General features: G+C 34.6%; 1 protein-coding gene across 1 annotated transcript in view; it reads right to left on the bottom strand.

The window, feature by feature from the left end:
• The window catches only part of ADGB (androglobin), a 218,191-nt gene that overhangs the window by 107,147 nt on the left and 84,714 nt on the right, over positions 1 to 26,330 (bottom strand). The window contains exons 10-13 of the mRNA XM_054686389.2: positions 24,235 to 24,329; positions 18,458 to 18,632; positions 16,926 to 17,016; positions 8,763 to 8,892 (exon numbers count right to left, since the gene is read on the bottom strand). Of these exons, the coding sequence (XP_054542364.1) occupies positions 8,763 to 8,892; positions 16,926 to 17,016; positions 18,458 to 18,632; positions 24,235 to 24,329 (491 nt within the window). The remainder of the gene's footprint in view (positions 1 to 8,762; positions 8,893 to 16,925; positions 17,017 to 18,457; positions 18,633 to 24,234; positions 24,330 to 26,330) is intronic.

The following is a 26,330-nucleotide window of genomic DNA, read 5'->3' as shown; positions in this document are numbered from 1 at the left end:
TGAAGAAGGTAGTAAGGACAGTTTTGCATCACACACATCACTCCCAATCCCAGGAAAAGAGAGATACCCTCTACTTGGGAGAAGGAAAAGGAAGTAAGGACTGGAGTTTGCCTTGGACCTAAACACAGGCTGGACCAGTAAAGCAGTAAAGTAGATCCCTACCAGGCCTAGGGTCCAGGCCACCCAATAGACCCTGGTGGCTGGCTGGCCCCCATAAACTGAGGCCCCAGGCCCACCCTTGCAGAAGCTGGTACTCTAGGTCTATGCCAGTATCAGTCTAGCCTCTGTGGAACCAGATTTCAGGCTGGTTTCCAAGGACATACATTCTAGACCCAATCCTGCAGACGCAAGTGCCAGGGTTGCCCACCTGCTGATCTAGGCACTGGACCAGCCTGTTCAAGGAGTACAGTAACAAACCTGCCTGTGGGCAACCTGCCAGGAATCTCTAGATGATCTGACTGGTGAAGGGCTTTCCCAGACAAGGCCAGTCTGCAAGTATTAGAATAATTTACTACTCTTAAATTTATAGACACCAACCCATGGTTACAAGGACAAAGAACAATAATGGAAACATGACCCCACCAAAAGAACAAAATAAAGCACCAAAAGCCAGCTCTAATGAAATAGAGATTTATAATCTGCCTGACAAAGAATGTGAAATGATTGTTTTAAGGAAACTCAGTGAACTTCAAAAATAGCAAAACACAATTAAGTGCTATCTGGAAAACAATGAACAACTAAGACAAGAAATTTAACAAAGAGATTGGAATTATTTTAATAAATTAAACAGAAATTCTAGAGGTGAACATTACAATGAATGAAATGAAATTAAAAATGCAAGAGAAGGTCAACAGCAGAATCAATCAAGCAGACAAGCAAAAGAAAGAAACTGTGAAATTGAAGACAGGCTATTGGAAAATACGCACTCAAAGGAGGAAAAAAGAAAAGGAATGAAAAAGGACTATACAGTTTATGGGGCAGTATCAAAAGAGCAAATATTTGAGTGATAGGAGTTCACAAAAGACAAAAGAGAGACAAAGGAGTAGAAACTTACTTAAAGAAATAATAGCAGAAAACTTCTCAAATCTGGGGAAAGTTCTATATATCCAGGTAGAGGAAGGTAGAAAGTCTTCAAAATCAGATTTAATCCAAATAATACTGTGCACCAAGACATACTGTAATCAAACTGTCAAAAATCAAAGACAAAGAGAGGATTCTGAAAGCAGCAAGAGAAATGAAGCAAATAAGGAGTTATAATTTCTCAGCAAATTTCTTAGTAGAAACCTCACAGGCCTGGAGAGAATGGGATAATATAGTCAAGGTACTGAAGAAAAATAATACTAAGAAAGTATACTGTACTTAAAAAAGATGTCCTTCAAAACTGAAGTGGAGATAAAAACTTTCCCAAACAAAAAAAGCTGAGGGAATTCATCACCACAAGATCTGTTTTATGAGAAATACTACAGGGAATTCTTCAAGCTGAAAGAAAAGAATGGTAATCAGTAACATTAAAAAATGAGAGTATAAAACTCACTGGTAAAAGTAAGTACATAGTCAAATTCAGAATACTCTAATACTGTAATGGTGATGTTTAAATCACTTACATCTTTAGTATGAAGGTTAAAATTTAGTATGAAGGTTAAAATTACTAAAATAATAATAATTGCAATAATTTGTCAAGGGATATACAATATAAGAGATTGTAAATTGTTACATCAAAAACATAAACCATAAGAGAGACAGAGTAAAAGTGTAGAGTTTTTGTATGCGATCAAAGTTAAGTTGCTATCAGCTTAGAATATGCTGTTACAGCCATAAGATGTAAGCCTCATGGTATTCATAAAGTTACAACCTACAGTGGATACATAAAATCAAAGCAAACCACTAAAAACATAACCTAATCACAAAGGAAAACAGAAGAGAAGAAAGAAACAAAGGATCTACAAAACAACCAGAAAAAAATTAATGAAATAACAGTAGTAACTGCTTACCTACCAATAATCATCTTGAATGTAAATGGATTAGATTCTCCAATCAAAAGGCATAGAGTGGCAAAATGTATTTAAATAACAAAGACTCAACTATATACTGCCTACAGGAGACTTACTTCACCTTAAAGACACATATAGACTGAAAATAAAAAGATGGGAAAGGATATTCCGTGCAAATGTAAGGCAAAAGAGAGCAGGGATAGCTATATTTATATCAAATAAAATAGACTTTAAGTCAAAAACGGTAAAAAAGAGACAAATAAGGTTATTTCATAATGATAAAGGTGTCAATTTCTTAACAGGATACAATAATTATAAATATGTATGCATCCAACATCAGAGCACCTAAATGTATAAAGCAATATTAATAGATCTAAAGGGGGAGAGAGACTGCAATACAATAATAGTTGGAGTCTTCAGTACTCCTCTTTCAGCAAAGGATAGCTCATCCAGACAAAAAATCAAAAGAAAACATCAGACTTAAACTACACTTTAGATCAAATGGACCTAACAGATATATACAGAACTTTGCATCTAGCAGCAGTGGAATATACATTCTTCTCAAGCTCACAAGGAACATTCTCCAGGATATTCATATGTTAGGCCACAAAGCAAGTCTTAACAAATTAAAGAAGATTGAAATCATATAACTACCTTTTATAACCACAATGGAATGAGTCTAAAAATCAACAACAGGAGGCATTTCAGAAAATTCACAAATACATGGAAACTAAACAATGTGCTTCTGAATGAGATATTAAGAAGGAAATTTTTAGAATATCTTGAGACAAATGAAAATTGACACAGTAACATATCAAAATTTATAGGATGCAGTAAATGAAGCTCTAAGAGGGAAATTTAAAGAAGAATTTCAAATTTAAAACCTAATGTTACACCTCAGGGAGCTAGAAAAAAAGAAAGCAAACTAAACCCAAAATTAGTAGAAGAAAGGAAATAATAAATCTCAGAACAGAAATAAACAAGAAAAGTAAAAAAAAAAAACAAAAAACACTAAGCTGATTTTTGAAAAGATAAACAAAACTGACAAACCTTTTGCTAGACTAATTAAGAAAAAGGAGAAAAGACTCAAACAAAATCAGAAATAAAAAAGGAAGCATTACAAATGATACTGCAGAAATACAAAGAATCCTAAGAATCTACTATGTATAATTATATGACAACCAGTTGGATAACCTAGAAGAAACAAATTTCTAGACATATACAAATTACCCAAGACTGAATCATAAAAAATATAAAATCTGAACAGAACACCATGAGCAAGGGGATTACATTAGTAATAAAAACTGTGGCTTATGTCTGTAATCCCAGCACTTTGGGAGGCTGAGGCAGGTGGATGACGAGGTCAGGAGATCAAAACCATCCTGGCCAACTTGGTGAAATCTGGTCTCTACTAAAAATACAAAAATTAGCTGTGTGTGGTGGCATGCACTTGTAGCCCCAACTACTCGAGAGGCTGAGACAGGAGAATCACTTGAACCTGGGAGGCAAAGGTTGCAGTGACCTGAGATTGTGCCACTGCACTCCAGCCTGTCCACAGAGCAAGACTCCATCTCAAAAAAGAAAAAAAAAGAAAAAGAAAAGAAAAAAACCCAAAAAACTGTCCCATGTTGGCCAGGTGCAATGCTTATGCCTGTAATTACAGAACTTTGGGAGGGCAAGGCAGGAGGATTGAAGCCAAGAGTTTGAGACTAGCCTAGGCAACATAGCAAGACCCCATTTGTAATTTTTTTTTAATTAACCAAGTGTGGTGATGCATGCCTGTAGTAACAGCTGCTTGGGAGGGTAAGGCAGGAAGACTGCTTGAGCCCAGGAGTTCAAGGTGCAGTGATCATGCCACTGCACTCCAGCCTTGGCAACAGGGAAAGACCCTATATCTTAAAATAAAAAGTCTCCTATCAAAGAAAAGTCCGGAACCTTATGGCTTCACTGCTGAATTCTACCAAATATTTAAAGAATAATTAATACCATCCTTCTCAAACTCTTCCAAAAAAATCTGACAAAGAGAGAATACTTTCAAACTAATTATACAGGGCAAGCATTATCTTGATACCAAAGCCGGACAAGGACACTTATAAGAAAATAAACCTTAGGTCAATATCCCTGAGGAACATACATGCAAAAATCCTTAACAAAATACTAGTAAACATAATTCAACAGCACATTACAAAAGATCATTTACCATGATTAAGTGGGAGTTTTCCCAGAGATGCAAGGATGGTTTGACATATGCAAATCTACCAGTATGATATACCACATTAAAAGAATAAAAGACAAAAACCATGCACTCATGTGAATAGATGTAAAAACAGCATTTCACAAAATTCAACATCCTTTTATGATAAAAAACCTCTCAACTGACAGCTAATATAAAGAATGTACTTCAACACAATAAAGGCCATATATGACAAGCTCATAGCTAACATACTCAACAGTGAAAAGTTGAAAGCTTTACTTCTAAGATCAGGAGTAAGACAAGGAAAATAACCACTTCTATTCAACATATCACCTAAAGTCCTACCTAGAGCAATTAGGCAAAATAAAGAAAAGGCACTCAAATTGGAAAGAAAGAAGCTAAATTTTTCCTCTTTTCAGATAATACAATCATATATAGAACCCCTTAAAACCCCATTAAAAATCCTGTTAGATCTAATATATAAACTCAATAAAGTTTCAGGATACAAAATCAACATACAAAAAACAAAAATAGAAATCAGTAAAATAATTCGATTTACAATAGCTACCAAAACATATTTAGGAATAAATTGAACTAAGGAGGTACCTATATTCTGAATACTATAAAATAAAACATTGATGAAATAAAATAAGACTCAAATAAATGGAAAGATGTCCCATGTTCATGAGTTGAAAGAATTCATATTGTTAAAATGGCTGTACTAGCCAAAGCAATGTACAGATTCAATGTAATCTATCAACATTCTGATGAGATTTTTCACATACTAGCCAAAGCAATTGTACAGATTCAATGTAATCTATCAACATTCTGATGAGATATTTCACAGATATATTAAAAACATCCTAAAATCCATGTGAAACTACAAAAGACCCTAAATAGCTAAAGCAAAAGAACAAAGCAGGAGGCATCACACTACCTGACTTCAAAATACACTACAAAGCTATGGTAACCCAAACAGCATGTATCACCATAAAAATAGACCAATGGAACAGAGTAGAGAGTCAAAAATAAACTCAAAGTATTATGGTCGAAAAATATTGACAAGAACACGCAATGGAAGAAAGGAGAGTCTCTTCAGTAAATGATTTTGGGATATCCATTTACAAAAGAGGAAAGTCACCTCATACCATATACAAAAATTAACTCAAAATGCATTAAGAACTTAACTTTAAGACCTGAATGTATGCTGAATGTATGAAACTATTAGAACAAACATAAGGGATAAGCTCCAAGAACTTGGCCTGGGCAACAAGTTTTAAGAAATAATCCCTAAAGCACAGGCAACAATCGCAAACAGACAGAAGGAATTACATCAAACTAAATTTTTTTTTTTTTTTTTTTGCACAGCAAAGGAAACAATTATAAGGAGACAATCTATAGAATGGGAGAAAATATTTGTAAATCATACATCTGATAAGAGGTTAATATTCAAAACATATAAGGAACTCAAACAACTCATCAGCAAGGAAACAACCCAATTGAAAAATGAGCAAAGAATCTGAATAGGCATTTCTCAGGAGAAGACATACAAATGGCCAATGTACGTGTTTTAAACAATGCTGAACATCACTAATCATCAGAGGAACATAAATTAAGACCACAATGAGATATCACTTCACACCTGTTAAAATGGCTGTTATCGAGAAGACAAAAATAAGTGTTAGTAAGAATGTGGAAATAAGGGAAACCTTGTATATTGCTGGTGAGAAGGTAGAATGGTGCAGCCACTGTAGAAAACAGTATGGAGGTTGAAAAAAAAAAAAACTAAAAATAGGGCAATCATGTGATCCAGCAATCCTCCTTCTGAGTGTGTATCCAAAGGAAATGAAATCAGTGTGTCAAAGAAGAGATACCTGCCTTCCCGTCTTCATTATAGCATTATTCACAAAGCCAAAATATGAAATCAAACTAATTGTCCATCAACAGATGAATGAATATGGAAAATATGGTATATATACAAAATAGAATACTATTCAGCCTTTAAAAAGAAGGAAACTTTATCATTTGCAATAACTAGGATAAACCTGGAGGACGTTATGTGAAGTTAAATAAGCCACACACAGAAAAATAGATACTGAGTAGAATGGTAGTTACCAGGGGCTAGGTGTGGGTGATTGGGAAAATACTGGTCAAAGGATACAAAGTTTCAGTTAGTAGAGATAAATTCAAGAGATCTGATTTGCAACACGGGGCCTATAGTTAATGTATTCTTGAAAATTGATAAGACAGAAGATTTTAGTGTTCTCACAACAAAAAATGAAAGGAACGTGAAGTAATACATATATTAATTAGCTCAATTTAGTTATTCAGCTATGTATATATTTCAAAACATCATGTTTTACACTATAAATACATACATTTTTTATCGATTAAAAATAAATTTTAAAAAGACAAATAAGATTGAAAAGATAAACTTAGAACATATGAAATACATATCTAATAAAGAATAAGTCTCCATATTTCACAAAGAACATCTATGAATTGGTAAAATAGGACCATACAACCCAAATGGAAATTAGGCAAAAGACATAAGCAGGCATTGCAAAGCAGCACAAACAGAAATGGCAGTAAATGTATACAAAGCTGTTCAGTCACAATAGCAATCAGTTCAATGGAAAAGCAAAATGAACTACTTTTTCTTACCAATCTGATTGGCAAAATTTTTAAAAAACCTCTACACACTCCAAGGAAATATTCATACAACCCGGGTGTAATCTTATCATGTATATTTAGCAATAATTATTTTAAAATTCCAATAGAATTGTATTTGTTGGCCAAACAATCCAACTACATGTACAAATTCATTCATAGCAGTATTATTTATAATAGCAAAAGATTAAAATCAACCCAAGATTCCATCTATAGAGATTGATAGAAATAAACTACAGTTCATTTACATAATAAAAAATTATGAAGCTTTAAGAATGAAAACACTCTTTAGGTGTAGATTGGAATTATCTCCAGCATATATTAAGTATTTTTAAGATTATTTAATTTTGAGTAGAAAAAAAGGAAGTTGTGAAATATTGTGTGTGTGTTTCTTTGCATTTACATTAAAAAATCCTGAAAGTTTCCTACAGAGGGCAGAATGGTGAAAATGGGATAGAGAGGTACATAAATGGAGGCAAGATTTCTTTACATTTGTTTTACATTGGAAAGCTCAGCATCCTACTGCTCAAGGTCATTGCCAAGGTCTGATTTTTCAAATTCCAAAAATAGCAACCTCAGGCATATATGGGTTAATATGTCAATATATATTATATTTATAATAAAAAATAAAATACCATTTTATACCCACCACATTAGCAAACATCATACAGTATCAAATGCTGTCATAAAGAGAACTCTTGGTGTTGACAGGTGTGGGTATTACTACACCCATTCGGAAAATGGTTTGGCATTTTATTGTAAGGTCAAGGAGGTGAATGAATGCCCTATTAACTAGACTCCTAGATTCATATCCCAGAACAGGGTTTCCTAATATGATATCCAATGAAGCTCATAGTTAAATTTCACAAATCCATTAATGTGGATGGTTAGAAAGACATTACATGTTTGACACTCAACATTTTTTTTTCAATTACAAATTTGTCAATACAGGCAAGTAGTCACAATGTTGAGAGCAGTAACTGACCCTATCCACAAAATGTCACAATATTTTATATTATATTATAGTTGTTGCAAATATCTTACAAGAATATGTAAGCTGATTACTACTTTGAAATTACAGCAGGTATTAGACCTCCTGCTGTATTTCATGTGGTCATATCTCCCCGTCTACAGATACTCCTGTGACCTATATGGCTAGGTAACTATAGCAACTATGCTTAGTAGTCATTCAACCACCAAATAGTGAAGTTGTATGTTCTCTCACAGTGCTAATTATGTTCCTTATCAATAATTCTCAGTTAATTAATATGGAGAAAAAGATGAGTTGTTTTCAACCTGTTAGAGTTTTAAAAAATTGTTAAGGGGAGCCATAGCACGTAAAGGGTTATGAACCCTGAAACTAAAGAAACTCTTGTACCTGTTTCAAGGGACATTTGAGAAAAATCATGGTACCATTGCTTACAATAGTAAGAAACAAAAAGCAAGAATAGTAAGTAAGAATATTTCTTACAATAGAAACAAGAAGCAACTAATATAGCCACTAATACTGTGATAGACTAAAAACCATTTGTAGCATAATTTTATTCAATAAATACCATTGGTTAATGAAATGAACCGGACATGAAACAAAAGGGAGGAATCTCACAAACAAGATGTTACATTATAATTGGCAAAATGAGAAAAATATGAAGTTGTTTAATACCAAAATCTGAGTGGCCGACAGAAAATACAACCAAGAAGAAACACACAGGGGACTTCTATAGCAGATGACTATTCCATTTTCTAACCTAGGTGATAGATACATAAGAGATTTATTTTAACACTACTCTTTATACTGTTCAGATCCATGTTATACATTCTTTTGTATGTATAGTATGTTTCACAATGTAAGGAAAAAAATCTTGTCTCATTAAGAGTTGGGCCAACAGTAAGAGTAACATAGTCACCTGAGATGTAGCTTTTGTTATTTGACTCAAGTCTGTCTGGCTATGTGTTGCAGTTTCATCAGTTTCACTGACGGAAGGTAAATCAGATCCTGGAGGTAGTCCTTTCTTAATTAAGGAGCGCACAAAATGCCTAAAAGGAAAACAAAACCCCAAACTTCTGTTATTTTGATCTTCTGTTTAAAGTTATTAATAAATAACTGCATTTTTGTCAACAATAGAAAGTTCTGATTGTGTTCTATTTGTCATTCTCATTCTTTTACTACCAGTAATGATTTTTACCTCATGTTAAAACATTGAATATCTTTCTGTGCTACTAAAAATATTGTATATTAGTCAACAAATTGATGTAAAAATTCTAGAACACTATTTGTTTCAAAGCTTTGGTGGTCATCTTTGGATTTTGATGATCAAAACAGAAATTTGATATGTGGAATTGATTTAATTAAGTATCAGAGTGATGTATCAGTGAAACAGAACTAGGAGTCAGAAATTTAATTATGAGTCTTGAGCACTTAAGTTTATAACTGTGACATTCATACCAGCTACCCGAGCATACAGTCTTCCTTTCAAGTAATTGGCTGATATGACTCCAAATTGCCCTTGCCATCGCTAGAATTTTATAGGTACGTAAAGACACTTTTGTAGTATATGTATTTTTTAAGTAAGTGTGTTTTAAAGATAAATTCCATGTATATAGACTTCATCAACTTGGATATTTTTTCCAGTTAGTGTTCTGTAAAAATTCACTTGTAACTAAACGTCTCTGATTTACACAAAACTGCCACTAGAGGGTAGCACAAACTTGGTTGAGTCTCCAATTCTACCAGACATGGCCAGGAGCCAAGAATGGGTAAACCTGGAGTTTTGCTACAAAGACAATGTTCCTAAGACAGAAAGTTGTGATAGCAGTCACTTTCAAAGGCTCACTAAAAAACAGGCTTGCTCTTATGTTGACCTGCGACAGCAAAGCAGGACAAGGGGCATGTCTATCACGTAGGATGAAATGCCATCCACATATCTCTGATTTGGCTCTGTCAGAGATGAATATGTAAATGAACTAATAACAGATTCAAGCAGTGAATAGATTAGTCGAATCCAATCAGGTGATGAAGCCACCTGTATCTGGGTATTAGAATTTCATGTACTTTAATCAAGTAATACAGCTGAAAGAAGATAAAAAGTAAGTAACTCAGGGAATTTAGGTTATGAAACTAATCCATTTGGGGTCCCTATTGGCATAGAGATTCTAAAAGGCTGGCTATGACTATTCAAATTGTAAGAAAATTTGTCCTTGAGGTCTGCAGTTCTATTTCTTACAACCCACAAAATCTCTGATATGCAAACTCAACTAGCTGAGAGATAAACAAAAATTATTTTGAATAGTAAAATCATCATCTTAGAGAGTGTGGTGGTGAATTTTAGGTGCCATCTTGGCTGGCTTGAGGGCTGCCTAGATGACCAGTAAAACATTATTTCTGGGTGTGTCTGTGAGAGTGCTTCCAGAGGTGATTGGCGTGTGAGTCGGTGGATTGAGAGAAGATCCACCCTCAATGTAGATGGGTGTCATCAAATTACCTGGAGGCCTGGGCAGAAGAAAATGACAGAGGAAAGGTGAATTCACTTTCTCTCCAGGAGCTGGGATGCCCTTCTTCTCCCGCCCTTAGACATCAAAAGTCCAGGGTTTCTGCCCTTCGGACTCTGGGACTTGCACCAACAACTCCCTGGATTCTCGTTACCTTTGTCTTCAGACTGAGAGTTACACCATCAGCTTCCTGGGTTCTGAGGCCTTTAGATTTGGACTGAACCACGTGCTACTGACCTCCCTGGTTCCCCAGCTTGCAGACAGCCTATCTTGAGTCTTCTCAGCTTCCATAACCAATGAGCCAATTCCTTTGATGAACCTCCTGTCATATATCTATATTTGTATCTTTATCTATATCTATGTTGATGTCTATATTCCGCATTAATTCAGTCTCTCTGGAGAACCCTGACTAAAACAATGGGTAGCTTAAGCATGATATTAATCAGAAATCATGAAGCATTAACATTTTTATGTTAAGTTTAGAAAAACTCTGTGTGTGACTAAATGTTTGTGTTCCTCCAAAATTCGGACGTTGAAACCTGATCACAAATGTGATCAGGTTTATTACATTGATTCATTAGAAATTATAACACAAATTTTATGCTGGGCATGGTGGAACATGCCTGTAGTCCCAACTACTCAAGAGACTGAGGCAAGAGGCACCACTTGCCTCAAACTCAGAAGTTTGAGACCAGCCGGGTAACAGAGCAAGACCCCATCTCAAAAAACAAAACAAAACAAAACCCCAAAAGTTTGAGAAAAAAACTAGATTTATTAATTTGCAACAATAGCAAAATTTTAAAACGAAAGTAGCAGGAAATGTTTTTTTTCTGGTTATAAAGCTGTCCCGCATGGCTTGACATTGCCAACTGCCAATATTTGTCTAGTAGTGCTGTGCAGTGCTCCCTCTCTACCCACTTTTCAATGTTCAGTTGTCGATACATAGAACTGACAAAACCTTAAAGGTAAAATATTTGAAGAATATCTTTAGTATTATAAACTTAAATAGAATAAATAAAAGTGTAAATTAACTGCCTGTGATGTAAAGAGTATCTAAAAGTAGGAAAGCACAATGAACACGGTACAGATCTAAATTTTGACTGCTTTTCTCTTATCAGCTTATATTCCTATCATAGATTATAGTCTATCCAAGAGAAGGCTAAAGCCATATTTAATGGCCATTATATGTGTGACCGATGGTATAGACCATTCAATGATTTTAATAAAGTTTTATTGAAGCTTAAAATACATGTTTAAATGTTCTTAAACAATGAATGTACACTTGCTGAAATATCACAAAGTAAACACAGTCATATCACCATTATTCAGATCAAGCATTTTTCATATTACTAGCAATCCACAAACCCTGCCAGAAGCATGTCACAATCATGGCCAACTCTCCTCACCACAGATAACCACATTGGTTACTTCCAACACCATATATTGCTTTTTAAAATTGCTTTTTAAAATTCTTTTCTTACTATATATTAATAGGATAGCTGAAAACTAACCACGTAATTTGTGTACCAGACTTCTTTGGACTAAATTTTGTGAGTGTATGTGAGATTCGTCCATATTGCTTTGTATAGCAGTCTTTATTTCACTTTTATTGCATTATATTATTGCATTATATTTGTCTTTGGCTTTACTATGATGTGTCTAGCTGCAGTTTTCTTTGTATTTATATTACTTAGTCTTTTTAGGACTTCCTGAGTCTTGACTTAAACTTTTCCCTTTAGGGATTCTTTTGGCCATTAAGATTTGAGTTTTTAATTATTTCCAAATCTCTTTATCTCCTACTTCTGAGAACCACTGGCAAGTACGTTGGTCATGTTCAACGTGTCTCATAGGTCTTAACTGTACTTTTTTTTCCCATTTTTTTTGTCTCCATGCTTTAGTCTGGATATTATCTTCTAATCTATTTTCAACTTTGCTTATTCTCCTTTAGTCTGTATCTAATGTGTTCTTAAGCACATCTATTGAGTTCTGGGTCTTAGTCATTATACTCCTTGCTTCTAGAATTTCTATTTTATTTTTTAAACCACTTTACATACTTTCTTTTTTAAATTTTCACCACTCTATTGAAGGATAATTGAAGTACAATTAACTGCACAAATTCAAAGTGTAAATTTGCTAGTCTTTGATATATGTGTATAACCATGTATTAGCCACCTATTGCTGCATTAAAAATTACCACAATTTTAATGGCAACCATCATACCCTGCACTCATATCATCCAATACACCAGTTATTGCTATTTGTGAAGTTCATGGTCACTTCTGATTCAATAAAAACTTCAGACCCAGCTTTACAGTCTTTCTTTCTATCCCTATTGTGATGTTCAAATATTAGTGAATTTGGGTTCCTCTTCCTCCTCCTTCCCCCTTTCTCTTCATTGTTCTTCATTGTCTTTGCTGTTGTATTAGTTAGTCTTTTTTTTCCCTAAGAGTGACACACCCAGTTTTCCACATTTCTATGACAATCATTTAATCTTGTAATTTAATTAGCTGGTAATAACCGAAAATATTCATCAGTGCTAATGATTAAAGTAGGTAAGATGCTTTTTTGTTGTTCTAAAACAGTAGCCAAATCTGTAAAGCCAGACAGATTTTCCCATCAGCATAATTACTAGAAACAAGAAAAAAAATTAGAGTACTTCTAAATATGAAATACACCAAGCCTCTCTGGCTCTCTTCTGTCTCCAGGCAATATCCCAGTTTCTTATCACCACCTTTAATCTCTCACCAGCTTGCACTCTTACATTGTCTACTCCTTTTAGGAACATAATTTGAGCAGCTTTGACATCTCACCAAAGCAGTAAAACAAACAATGTGAAAGAGAAAAGTGAGGGCATTTTTCAATAGTATCTTTGTTTTACATATAATATTTTCATATCACTTTATTTTTACAGTCAGAGTTTTCATTGATTAATTAACAAATTTTTCCTCACAAAAACAGTGCCCTTTCTAGTTAATCCTCTGTGTCCCCTCAATATTTTATTTAAATATCCTTGGAATAAGGGGGCTCATTTAATTTATTTTTTGAAGTTTTATGATGCTAAAGAACATTTGAAGTAGGCCTTATTTCAACCAATTCAAAATTTATCTTAAAATAAGTATTTCTGGCTGGGCACTGTGGCTCACACCTGTAATCCCAGCACTTTGGGAGGCCAAGGCGGGTGGATCACCTGAGGTCAGGAGATAGAGACCAGCCTGGCCAACATGGTGAAACCCCATCTCTACAAAAAATACAAAAATTAGCCGGGTGTGGTGGCACACACCTGCAATCCCAGCTACTTGGGAGGCTGATGCAGGAGAATCACTTGAACCCGGAAGGCAGAGGTTGCAGTGAGCCAAGATTGCTCCACTGCACTCTAGCCTGGGCAGCAGAGCAGACTCCATCTTGGGAAAAAAAAAAAAAGTATTTCTTACTATAAAAGGGAACTTAAGAAATATTGCTTTTGTATAATCACTGCAATGACACAAATTTTAGTATATTTGTCATGAAAGCATACATTTTTACTTATTAAATAAAATTGATTTAAAAGGTTGAAATGCTTTAACTATCATATTAGGACAATTACATTCAACTGGTCTTCTCAATAGGGCAAAGAAAATGCCACTTAGTTATGTTGCATTATATGAATGAATGAGCTTTTCATTTTAATCTATGAATAGTAATATGGGTTAAAATAATAAAAACTAAAAATAATATAATACTGTTATAGTAAAATGCTACAATTATGGACAGGTCACTTGTTCATTCCTTTTAATATTTAGAAGAAACTTATGCAATAATGAAAATGTTCACTTAGAACATTTGACTACTGAGAACTTAAAATGTTGCTAATGCAACTAAGGAAATTAATTTTTAATTTTATATAATATTAATTAACTTAAAAAATTTTACATAGCCCCATGTGCCTAGTGCCTACCATACAGGAAAGAACATAATTTTAAATACTGGATAACTTAGGTGCTTCAAAATATTTTAATATTTTAATCAATTCAATTAATATTTACTTAATACCTATGATTTACTTAATACCTATGATTTCCAAGTTACTATGTTAAATATCCAATTGTTACAGTGTAGATACAAAGCCCATATGCTAACTGTTAATGTCTTTATTATAAGTATATACAAGCCAACGTTAACTAATTCTAAAAATTTGGTGATGTTACTCATTACACCCAGAAAATTAGAAACAAATTTGGAGAAGGGAAGGCTACTGGAAGCAGACAATATTAAGAACTGATAAAGACATCATTAGTACTATGAAAGCAAAATCAAAACTACAATTAAGCCAATCACTGAAATAAAGCCCTGGAAAAGCCAGTAGTCTCAGGTCATTGAATGTTAGGGTCATTGTTCCTCAAAGTCCTTGAGGTCCCGCTGTTAGAAGACAGTATAGTAATAATGCTAAGTATGATTCATCCAGGAAGCAAGGAAGGCTTTGAGTATGCTCTACTTAAGAAGGAAAGACATTATTTAATATATTAATAATGTGTATATTACAAGTGGTTAATTTAGCCCAAATTTTGACTAAATTAATGACACTGTTGATAACATTGCATTGCATTTCTATTATATTGCAGTATCAGTTAGGACTGCTTGTGTCCAAGTGACAGAAGGCTAATTCATAGTAACTTTAATAAGAATAGAAATTCCACTGGCTTTTGTAACTGAAATGTCCAGTGGGACCGGAAAATAACTTACACAGTATTTTTTTACACATCTAGAAACCTAATAATAAGAGAATGGAGTGGTGCATATATAATTGTTGTCAAATATTTGAAGATTTTTCATGTAGATAGGGAGCAAAAAAAGCTGCAATGTATTATTTTAGGAGCTTTATATATTATTCATTTTAGGGGAAGAACTGGATGAATTTACAAACACATCAACAGAACACACTACTTGCTAGATGAAGGGGAAGGAAGGTGTTATGGTCTGAAGGTGTGTATACACTTCTGCCATCAAATTTATATGTTGAGATCCTAAACCCTGAAATAATGGTATTAAGAGGTGAGGCCTTTGGGAGGTGACTCAACCTGCATGCATGGCATTAGTGTCCTTGTAAAAGGTACCCCAGAGAGCTCATTCACCCCTTCCACTAGGTGAGTACACAGTGGTAAGATGCCATGCATGAGGAAGCAGACCCTTGCCAGAAATTGACTCTGCTGGCATGCAGTTCTTGGACTTCCCAGCCTCTAGAAGTATGAGAGATAAATTTTTTTGTTATTTACAAGCCGCAAGTCTATGGTATTTTGTTATAGCAGCCCAAACAGGCTAAGACAGAACATGAATGCTAACAAGTGGGATTGCTGCTATGGTAACTACCTAAAATGTGGAAGCAGCTTTGGAACTGGGTAATAAAGGCTGGAAGAGTTTGGAGGTACATGCTAAAGAAAGCCTACATTGCCATGAACAGACCTTTAAAGATGATTCTGGAAAGGGCCCAAAAAGGAAAGAAGAGAGCTGTAGAGAAAGCCTCAATCTTCTTAGAAAATATATACGTGTCTGTGAACTAAATTCTGGTAGAAATATGGATAGTAAAGGCCATTTTGATGAGGTCTCAAATGGAAATGAGGAACATGTTATTGGGCCATGGAGGAAAAGCCACCCTTGTTTGGCAAAGACTTTGGCTGATTTTCTGTGTTCCAGTGTTTTGCGGAAGGTAGAACTTGTGAGCAGTGAAATTAAATATTGGATTGAGGAAATTTCTAAGCAAAGCGTTGAAAGTGTGGCGTGGCTTCTCTTGACTCCTTATAGTAAAATGCTAGAAAAAAGAAATAGATTTGGACAATTCTCAGCCTATCCATATTGGGAAAAATGAGAAAGCCTATTTGAAAGAGAACAAGGAAGATGTGGAAACCACTTCCACACTTTCAGATATTTTTTACAGCTGCACCCTACTTCTCTGTACCAAAGTCCGTATTTGTTTGCTCGGGCTGCCGTAACAAAATACCACAGGCTAGGTGGCTACCATAGGAGAAATCTATTTTCTCACATTTCTGGAGACTGGAAGTCTGAGACCAGTCAGGATGGGTGCCAGCAGGGTTTGTTTCTTATGAAGACTCTTCTTCCTGCCTGCCAAGAGCTGCCTTCTCTGTGTGCTCACGTAGCCTTTCCACTGTGTGTGTGCCTGGAGAGAGAGAAAGAGACAGAGAGAGAGAGAACTCTCTGGTGTCTCTCCTCAGAAGGTCACTAATCCTCTCAGATCAGTACTCCCGCCTTATCACTCATTTCACCTTAATTGCTTGCTTAGAGGCTTTACCTCCAAATGCAGCCACACTGGCAGGTCAGAACTTTAACCTATGAATTTGGTGGGCATATAAACATTCAGCTCATAACACACACAAGAAAGTAGTAAAAACTATTTGTTAATTAAGTGGATTAAGGTAACTACAAGCTATAAAAGGTCAAGAAAATGTCCTTTTAAAGTTTTTACATGTATTTGGGCTTATTTTAAAATTACTATTCTTCAAAATGCTCCCATTTGGTGTTATCTTTAGCCAGACACATCACAAAGTATTTACTAACAAGACACATTTGTGAGGAAGAATGTTAATACTTACGTTTCTGTTGGAATTGTAAATGGACTCATTCTATAATTCAAAAATGGACTTGAAATCTCAAGGAAACGTTCAGGCTTCTTTACTATTAACTCTAAAAAGTAGCAGTTAGAAAGTATGATGTACATTTAAAAAAATCTTTCAGGATTGCATACAGAATTTAACATTTAATACAGTGCTGGATAGATTAACTATTTACTCAGCAAATTTCAATAGTGTGAAATAGGAATGTAAAACCATACATAAAGCTTTTATTGAAAGAGTTTATAGATCTTTACGGTATTCAATTTCTTTTGTCTACTCTTTTCTTTCCAGATTATGTGAAACAAGTCTCAAGGGAGAAAGTTAGCAATGTCTTATAGAATTATTACTTGGTATTTGCTGCTATTTCAAGTACAGGAATGAGTTTCTATAAAAGTCTTTTACTAAAAAAAATGTTCCCTTAGTTAACCTCTGTAACACAATTGCTTAGGATACAAGGAGGAAATGTGAACTAACATATGAATACGGCAGTGGAAGAACAAAAACTGTAGCAAAGTAATGATCATGAGGTAAAAAGAAAGCAGCAGGTCAGGAGAGGCGTTGTGGATATTCCTAAAGGAGTCTGAGGCTGATCCAGAAGAAAGAAATTCTCAATGAATAAAGGACACAGCACTTGCATTACCATGGTGACCAATGAAATTAAACATTAGGGGTGATTATTAGGAAAAAAAAGAGACTAGGACATGGGATACATAAATTTTCTTTGACTGTACACAGCAATCAGTAGCAAAATCAGAAATTACCTACATGTTCACTATTCTTCCTTTCATTCAACTATTCCTCAATGCCCTGAACGAATAACTGTTTTAAGAAGCTCTGCAAATTTAACCAAAATATAACATTTTAAAATAAAGGATTTTGTTTTCCTTTCAAGTGTCAAACAGATGCTGGTCTTCCGTTCAAGAAACAATAAAGGAGAAGATAGAAGGAAGGGAGGGAAGGAGACAAGGAAGGAAGGAGGGACGGAGAGAGGGATGGAGGGAGGAAGAAGGAAGGAAGGAGAAAACAAACAAACACACACAAAAAACCGGGACGTTTTTGTAACCCTAAAAGCAGATGCACTTTGCTACAAACGACTTTTCTATCACACTAATCATAACAACGCCATAACTCAAAAGAATGAGCTTCATATATGTGGTCAAGTCAGACATTAACCAAACTTCTTAGCTTCTGAGATGTGAAGAATTAATCCTTTAAAGACATAAAATTTTGGCATAAAATTAAACATAGGCTTCCAGCTACTCAGGAGGCTGAGGCAGGAGAATGGTGTGAACCCAGGAGGCGGAGCTTGCAGTGAGCCAAGATCGTGCCCCTGCACTCCAGCCTGGGCCGCAGAGCGAGACTCCGTCTCAAAAAAAAAAAAAAAAAAAATTAAACATAGGCTTTAGAAGCAATGTTGGGTGATTTACCTTGACATACATCTTTCACCGCAAATGAAACTGTTAGACCTTCATACATTAATTAGAAGGATTTGAAGATGATGTGATACATACCTTGAGCTTCATCTGTTATAACGGTTTCCTTTTTTTGACGAATGAGTTTCCAGGGAGGTACAGGAGGTGGTTTTGGTGGTGCTACCAGAGGACAAGACCTACTTCTAGTCACTAGCACAGGATGGCTACAGGTGTGGGAAAGCCCATATTCTCTAAGTTTCTCAGCAGAATCTGCCTAGAAGATGGAAAGTAAATTGAAAAGCATTCTCCTTCATTCAAAACAATGCTTTTTCCAATGTAAAAATACTATCACCAACAGAGCAATATGGTGGTAGTAAGAAAAAAAATCACCCAATATCTCTACCTCTCTTAATATAAGCATTATTATCATTTGTATTTCTTTCCATCTTTTAAATTTTCTGGAGCCCTGTTTCTTTATTTACAAAATGAGAGATTGGAACTAGAATACACTTTTCAGTTCTAAAAGCTTAAGGATGAATGAGATTGCACAAAATCTTAGCACACCAGTTAGTCCAAAATTAATCAGCCATTATTTTTACAGGTTAATGCTTTAACACTAGTGCTTAATGTGTAAATTTAAAAAAACTAGCCATTACTACATAATGTTTTTAAATGCTCCTTTCTTGAGTGTGTTCAGTGGTAAGTGGCTGTCTTGTCTACACTTCACCCCTCTTCCCCTAACAATGTGTTCCTCCACATAAGATCCCCATGATTACACATGATTACAATCAAGGAGTTGCCCAGGCAGATACTTCTCATATTCTAATGTTAGATCTCCTGAAGCCAGTCTGCTTTGGAATAATTCAGAATAACAGCTAAGTAGAACTTACGTTACTGATTTACGGCTGAACAATGCCAAAGGAAATAAAAAAGTATATGAATGTTAAAGTGATATACACTATAGCCAAATTCTGATGTTCACAGCTTACTTTAACATTTAAAGTAAAATAGATTGAAATATTAACAACACTAAAATCAATTTTGACCGATTTTGTCAATAACTATTTTTCTTCCTAGTTATGTTGTCTCAATGATTTCTATGCAATAGCCACAATGCAGATTGCAAATTTACAAAACAGACACTTAAATTAGAACCCGAAACCCACTTATCAGCCTATTCCAAATTATTACTTCAACTGGAAACTGCCTTGCTCTCACGACTCTGCTGTAGAGCTCAATCTGCCCCGAGGTAGGAGACCTGTGAGATAGTAGAGTCCTTCCCAAGATCAGGATAATAATTTTAAGGAGTTAATCAGTGCACTAGTGAGTCCAGCAGTGGCTTAAAATATTGTAAATATTCAAAATACAGACAACAGTGATGCAATAGTTGTTAAGTCACCAAATTAAGAAATGGAGGAAACTGTCATTTTCTTTTTATCCCTTTGGTATATTTTAGCAACTTAACTAAAAAATTTCAGAAAACTCTGGAATTATGTCTTAGAGTGCCTTAAAAAACTTTTTCATAGATGTTCTAAGATCTAAACCTTTTTCTATAACTTGAACCCTGTCGAGTTTTAAGTTTCCATGAGTCAAGCCACCACCTGAAACTAATTCTTTCAATGGAAAGAAAATGCCTTGGTATAGTAGTTATAAAAGGTGAATTACTGTAAAAGTTACATTTGAATAATATCCAAAATAGAAGTCAAACTCAAAGTGGTATTTAAAAGTTGAATAAGTTCCAGATACTTTACTAGTCATAATTTTTGGTCTACATATGTTAATTTCTTCCTGCCATTGCAACAAATTTTAGTCTAAAAACACTTTTTTTTTAAACCGTAGAGCATTAGAAAATAAAATGATTTAAAGCATTTGGAAATGTAAAGGACTGGTCCAAATAACAAATTCCAGTATTAGCACCTATTTATAATTTGAATAATCTGCCAAAGTACTAACATGATTTTGGCACAAGAAATTTAAATACAGCAATTCTACATACTTCATTTTATTTTCAATGTACTAAGCAATACTTCTGATTCATGTAAAGTAATGCTATTAATAATAGTTATAGTTTGATGCTGAGAAAGTTTGTTCAAGGATTTCAAAGTTCCTTGGATTACAATTAGGGGATGAGGGAGATTTACAATAGTGCCTGAAACACTGAGTTTTTCCTAGGCACTCAATATACATATGCTGCATAATTCATGTATAAGACTTAAATTAGAAGTTTCCTTTCCTAAGACCCTTTCACTCTTTTTTTTTTTTTTTTTTTTTTTTTTTGAGACGGAGTCTCGCTCTGTCGCCCGGGCTGGAGTGCAGTGGCGCGATCTTGGCTCACTGCAAGCTCCGCCTCCCGGGTTCACGCCATTCTCCTGCCTCAGCCTCCCGAGTAGCTGGGACTACAGGCGCCCGCCACCGCGCCCGGCTAATTTTTTGTATTTTTAGTAGAGACGGGGTTTCACCGTGTTAGCCAGGATGGTCTCGATCTCCTGACCTCGTGATCCGCCCGCCTCGGCCTCCCAAAGTGCTGGGATTACAGGCGTGAGCCACCGCGCCCGGCCCCTTTCACTCTTTTTACTTCAGCTCATTTCAAACATTCTAACAGATGCAAGAGTTGGATTTGGGCAGGTGAAAGAGGCTTTATTAAAACTCTCAGATCTACATAAAACTAAAACCATTAGAATACCCAAGAGGAGAAAGAAGTTGGATAATGTAATTTGTAACATCTTGCTCCTTCCCGAGTTTTGTTCTTGATTTTCGTGTATTTTTCTTTTTTACCACTTCTTTAAATAAATGTAAGTTCTTGGCTTTATTTTACCTGCTGATCTTACTGTCTTTGAGGCTGTAACTTTTAGCAATGTACTCCATTTAACAAAATTTCATTAAGACAGAAATTGTTTCCTATAGGTATATTCTTAAGACATTGTATCTCCATTATATTCTGATATTTACCAGGGAAACCAGATCACCCTCACAGGATGCTAACCTAAAAGAATCAGCAGGCAAGACAGGAAGATGGTGACACACTAGTCAGTTCATTACAGCTTTGGAAGTCACTTACTGTTCCAGACACTGGGCTAATTCCAGAACCTCTGGGCACCTTAAGCCTTAAACTTCCCCAAAGGGAGGATTTATAATAATCTTTATGCCTTGACTCTCAGGCATGCCTCAAGCTGCCTTTAAGTCTTCTCCCCTTATAATGTCAATATCTAGTAGTTCCTTGAACCCAGTGGAATCTTCTTCATCTCCAAACTTTCCAACGTAAGATTTCCTCTGCTTTGAACACACTTTATCCCATTTACTTGCCTAACTTCTCTAAGATCTCAGCTTAAACAGTTCTCCCTTAGGGAGGACTTCCCTGGCTACCCATTAGAAAGGATGACATGTTTCTGTTATGTCTTTCATTCTTTTTTTTTTCATTCATTTAACCATATGTTCACTTGGTTACTCCTCCAACAAATATTAATTCACCTACACCTACTACGTGGCAGGCACCTTGTATGCCTTCTGTTCTAATTGTATTATTTGCAGTTCACTCAGTTGTCTGCCTTCCTCATTAGACTCTAAGCTTTGTGGAGAGAACCTTGTCAATCTTGCTTATCATTGTATCTTCAGAAGATAGCATATTGTTTAGCATATAATAGTATATCATAGATAATTCATAAAATCTGTTGAATTAACCAATGAATAAACAGATGTGAGTTTTTAGTCTTTAGTCTTAGTTTTTTAACTTAAAAATGAACAGTATTTAAATTTTAGTTTCTCAGTAGCACACCAAAGGTTCAAAAGGATTATTTTGTACCCCATTCTTTTTGTAATGCTTTTATCCTGTGCTTACACTTTGTGGTTTTAAAGGGGGTTTGAATACTTCTCAGACATAAGACTATGGCACTCTATAAAGCATTGCTGGTATTCTTTTTTATTTTCTTTATTTCTTCTAAAAAGAAACAAACAGGATACATGTACAGAATGTGCAGGCTTGTTACATAGGTCTATGTGTGCCATGGTGGTTTGCTGCACCTATTGACCCATTCTCTAAGTTCCCTCCCCTAAACCCCATCCCACAACAGGCCCTGTTGTGTGTTGTTCCCCTCTCTGTGTCCATGTGTTCTCAGTGTTCAAGTCCCAATTATGAGTGAGAACACGTGGTGTTTGATTTTCTGTTCTTGTGTTAGTTTGCTGAGGATAATGGCTTCCGGCTTCATTCATGTCCCTGCAAAGGACATGATCTCATTCCTTTTTATGGCTGCGTAGTATTCCGTGGTGCATATGTACCATATTTTCTTTATTCATTCTATCATTGATGGGGCATTGCTGGTATTCTTCAGCAGTCCAGTGAGTTAGAGCATTTACTCGCTAGCATATCTGAGACAGCACGTAGGCCAGTAGGCATGCAAAGAGGTTAAAAGAAAGGCAGGCGTGAGAAGGCCAGCCCTAATCTTAGCAAGAGGCTTGACTTGGGAGAGGCTTTAGAAGTACATTTAGATTGTTGAATGTTTCTGGTTTTTAGATTCAGTCCAAATTGCTGTTTCTGCTATTTAACCATGGCTAATGTTTTCTAACTTTGGATTAAAAATAGTGAAACTGCCATATTCAGGATGGCACATAATCCTCTTATGAACACTGTTATATAGTAAAATTTTTGTGGAAGGAATTATTTTTATCTAAAAAAGTGGAGAAGAAAGAATGGGAAGAAAGAGAAGGGGAAAAATGTTAGCAACGTGCCCCCCAGGCATAATCTAAAAGACAAATGTAATGCACATAGTAAAGTATAATAATCATTCAATTGGATTATTTATGTTTCAAGCTAATTTCCATTCAAGTTTTAAAACATAGCTCTTTCTAGCTAACTAAATGAACATTTATATGTAATCATATTGCTGCATCATGCAGTTGTATACTTTAATGTAGTGACTCCAGACTATGAAATCCTAGTAACAAAGCGTTAGATGTCTAGAGTTCCCAAACAGAATTGGGATTCAAAAACCCCAAAAGCAGTAGGGCATTTGTTTAAATAAATTGTTAATAACTTGATGGACTTCACCATCACAAGGGAAGGAGAAAAGTTGTTTTTCTGTCCAAGAACAATAGATAGCTTAAAAATTATGAAAATGCATAAATACTATGCAAGCACTAAACATATTGATTAAAATTTAACATCATGAAAAAAATGTTAACAATATCTTGTTAAGTGAAAAGATGGTTTTCAAATGTAACATAAAGTGTGATTCCAGTAAAAAAGGTATACACATACAAACACAGAATATAGAAGAAAAATCAGAGTATATATGCCAAAATGTTAATAGGACCTATGCCTTACCATTTATACTATAAATATTTTAATTGTATTTCCTTTCACTACATTTTCTAAATTTTCTACAATTTGTTAAATGTATAAGAAAACAATTAGCATTTATTTTGTATTATTTTGTGATACAAGAAAGGTCATAGCAGTATCTCTCCAGCCTGAGGGTGAATTCACTAATATCATCTTATTTTAAGAAAACGTATGTGGCCTATTTATGGGAAGGTCATTAATTATTACCTGGGAATAATTTCTATGATTTTCACTGAAATACATAAATCCTGTATCTTTCTTTTTGATTATAACAGAGGATCTATAAAAATTAAAAGTGACTATATATTTTTTCTTTTCCTTTTTTATAATTAGCCAGAGCTATTGCAATCATCTAAGATAATTTTGGATGTGTCAGATGCCTTAGGTCGACTATCTAATTTTGAAGATAAGGAAACTGACATCCACAGATAGAATTTTAATTAAATTTTCATGTGCCTTCTACCACAGCAAGTAATCACACACACACGTGCACCCACACACACAAAATAAATAATACTGTTTCCTAAGCTTGAATGCTTACCATCTTCTCTAATGAAAAGATCTTGTTTTCAAACAAATAAAGAGGTGTAAATGTCGCATATACGACCATATGAGAGGTCTGTATTGCAGAAGAACCTGTAAAACAAACATACATTATGTCGTGAAAATTCTAGTCAAAATCGGTCTGTGAGTTGCTCACTCCAGATTGTTCAATTGCCTTAATGAATTTATCTTTGGGCTGGTGAAAAATACATAAAGGATGCAAAATGAATTTAACAGATGTTAAATCTCAAAGATGTATCTATTTTGTAGCCTGTCTCATTCATTTTAAGTTCACATTGTTACTATTTAATAATTTAAGACCTTATTATACCTCATGAACAAGAGTTATTATATAAATATACTCTAGTTATTCATCAGTGCAACATAGAATGGTCCACAAATGAGAATGTTCAAAAGGAATTATTTTTAAATTGAAGCATTTCTTTTCTTTCATAGATAGGATCTTTATTCTATGTTGAACTTACAGAAAGTCCAGGAGCTTCTATGTCATTTTGCCATTTCAAAAAGAAAGAAAACATAAGTAAAATGAATTTTTCCATGAAGAAGTAAGGCATAAATAATTTAGTTTGAAATGTTTAATGCTGGTAGAATTTGCTTTTAAGTGTTGCTTATTTGTTTGTTATGTTTTTCTTATCCTTGAAATTATTCTATTTGATTATTTTATTCAGTATTTTTTGGTCCTGCAAATATTTTGGACAAATAAATAGAAGTCAATTTATTTTAGCCTCTTTTTATATTTAATTAAATTTTTTTACAAACTTACATACCGACATTTAACTATATTTGATACTATGTTTACAAAAGAATAATATCTTTAAGACCACAGAACATAAATTAGTTGTCAGCCCAGTATATGTCTAGAATGGACATATGGAAATCTGCCAGACTTAGAGAAACATACTTCTACATTTCAAAATTGAAATTTGTGCATTTCTCATACACCTTGCCAACACATATTGATTGCCTTTTCCCTACATTACTCATTTATCTATGCTACATTTGTTTGATGATGTTAGTTATCATCTAATGTCCACAGACGCTGTCTCCCCAACTAACTTTTAATCCAAAGTTAGTTGGATTAACTAACTCTGCAGAGGCTTGGTTAATAATTTGGCCTGCTCCTTGTGGAATACAAGGTACTGTGTATTGTGTGATAACTTGTATGAAATAATATGTTTTTAAATATAACTAATCATCTTAAGTTTAAGGATGCAGCAAAATAATTATTCCTTTTAAAAAGAATGAATGTTTATGAAAATACTTTTCATGCACTCCTATCATCAGATAAGACCATTTGAGATACCCACATTGACCAGAATGGCCCTCAGCAGTGACCAGTAATTTACAGTCCAGTTACTTTTCTCACTGATCAATCTAATCGAAGCCCTCCAATAAGTCCTCTAATCAAAAGAAAGATTGTGAAATGCCTTTAGGTGTCAGCTGAGAGTTGAAGGCCAGTTATGGAGAGGAAGTTCCTGACAGTGATGACTGCTAAATATTAAAATGGATAAAATTTTAAAAATCAGTTTTTTAAATCTATCTGCAGAACTTTCTGCTCAAGGAAGAAGATAAGATTAAATGTACTTTCCAGGTTCAAGATTAAGCAGTTGGCTGTCTACACCTTAGGAAAGTATGAAGCATGAGAGGTGGAGGGAAGAAGAGTGAGGGTTCCTCTCTGAGCCTGGCTACTGAGCAAGATTGGGCTTCTTTACAAAAAGTCAGCTGAGTTTCCAGATGTTAAACACACACCTTACATAATGTTTGACCAAATGTCTGGGCACCCCACGGCTCGTTCAGGTTGATCTATTTCATTAGCTCTTTTCTAAATCTTGTTTTAAAAATCATAACGTGTAAAAGTATTTTGGTCCACATTATATCCCACATTTGTACATTATGCATTATAAATTTTGATGTCTTCCCTAAAATTTTCTAAAGCTTAATATTTAATATTATCACATTAAGTACTTTGTCCTTGATCTTTAATAAGTCTTTTGAACTTTTATTTTCCTTATGATATTAAAAATAAAGTTTGTAATACAAGTATTTTGAAAAAAGTTCTCATTTACTTTATAA

This window comes from Pan troglodytes, chromosome 5 (assembly GCF_028858775.2).
Source record: "Pan troglodytes isolate AG18354 chromosome 5, NHGRI_mPanTro3-v2.0_pri, whole genome shotgun sequence".
NCBI lineage: Eukaryota > Metazoa > Chordata > Mammalia > Primates > Hominidae > Pan > Pan troglodytes.
Note: the sequence above shows the minus strand (reverse complement) of the source record. Positions and strands in the feature narration are given on the sequence as shown.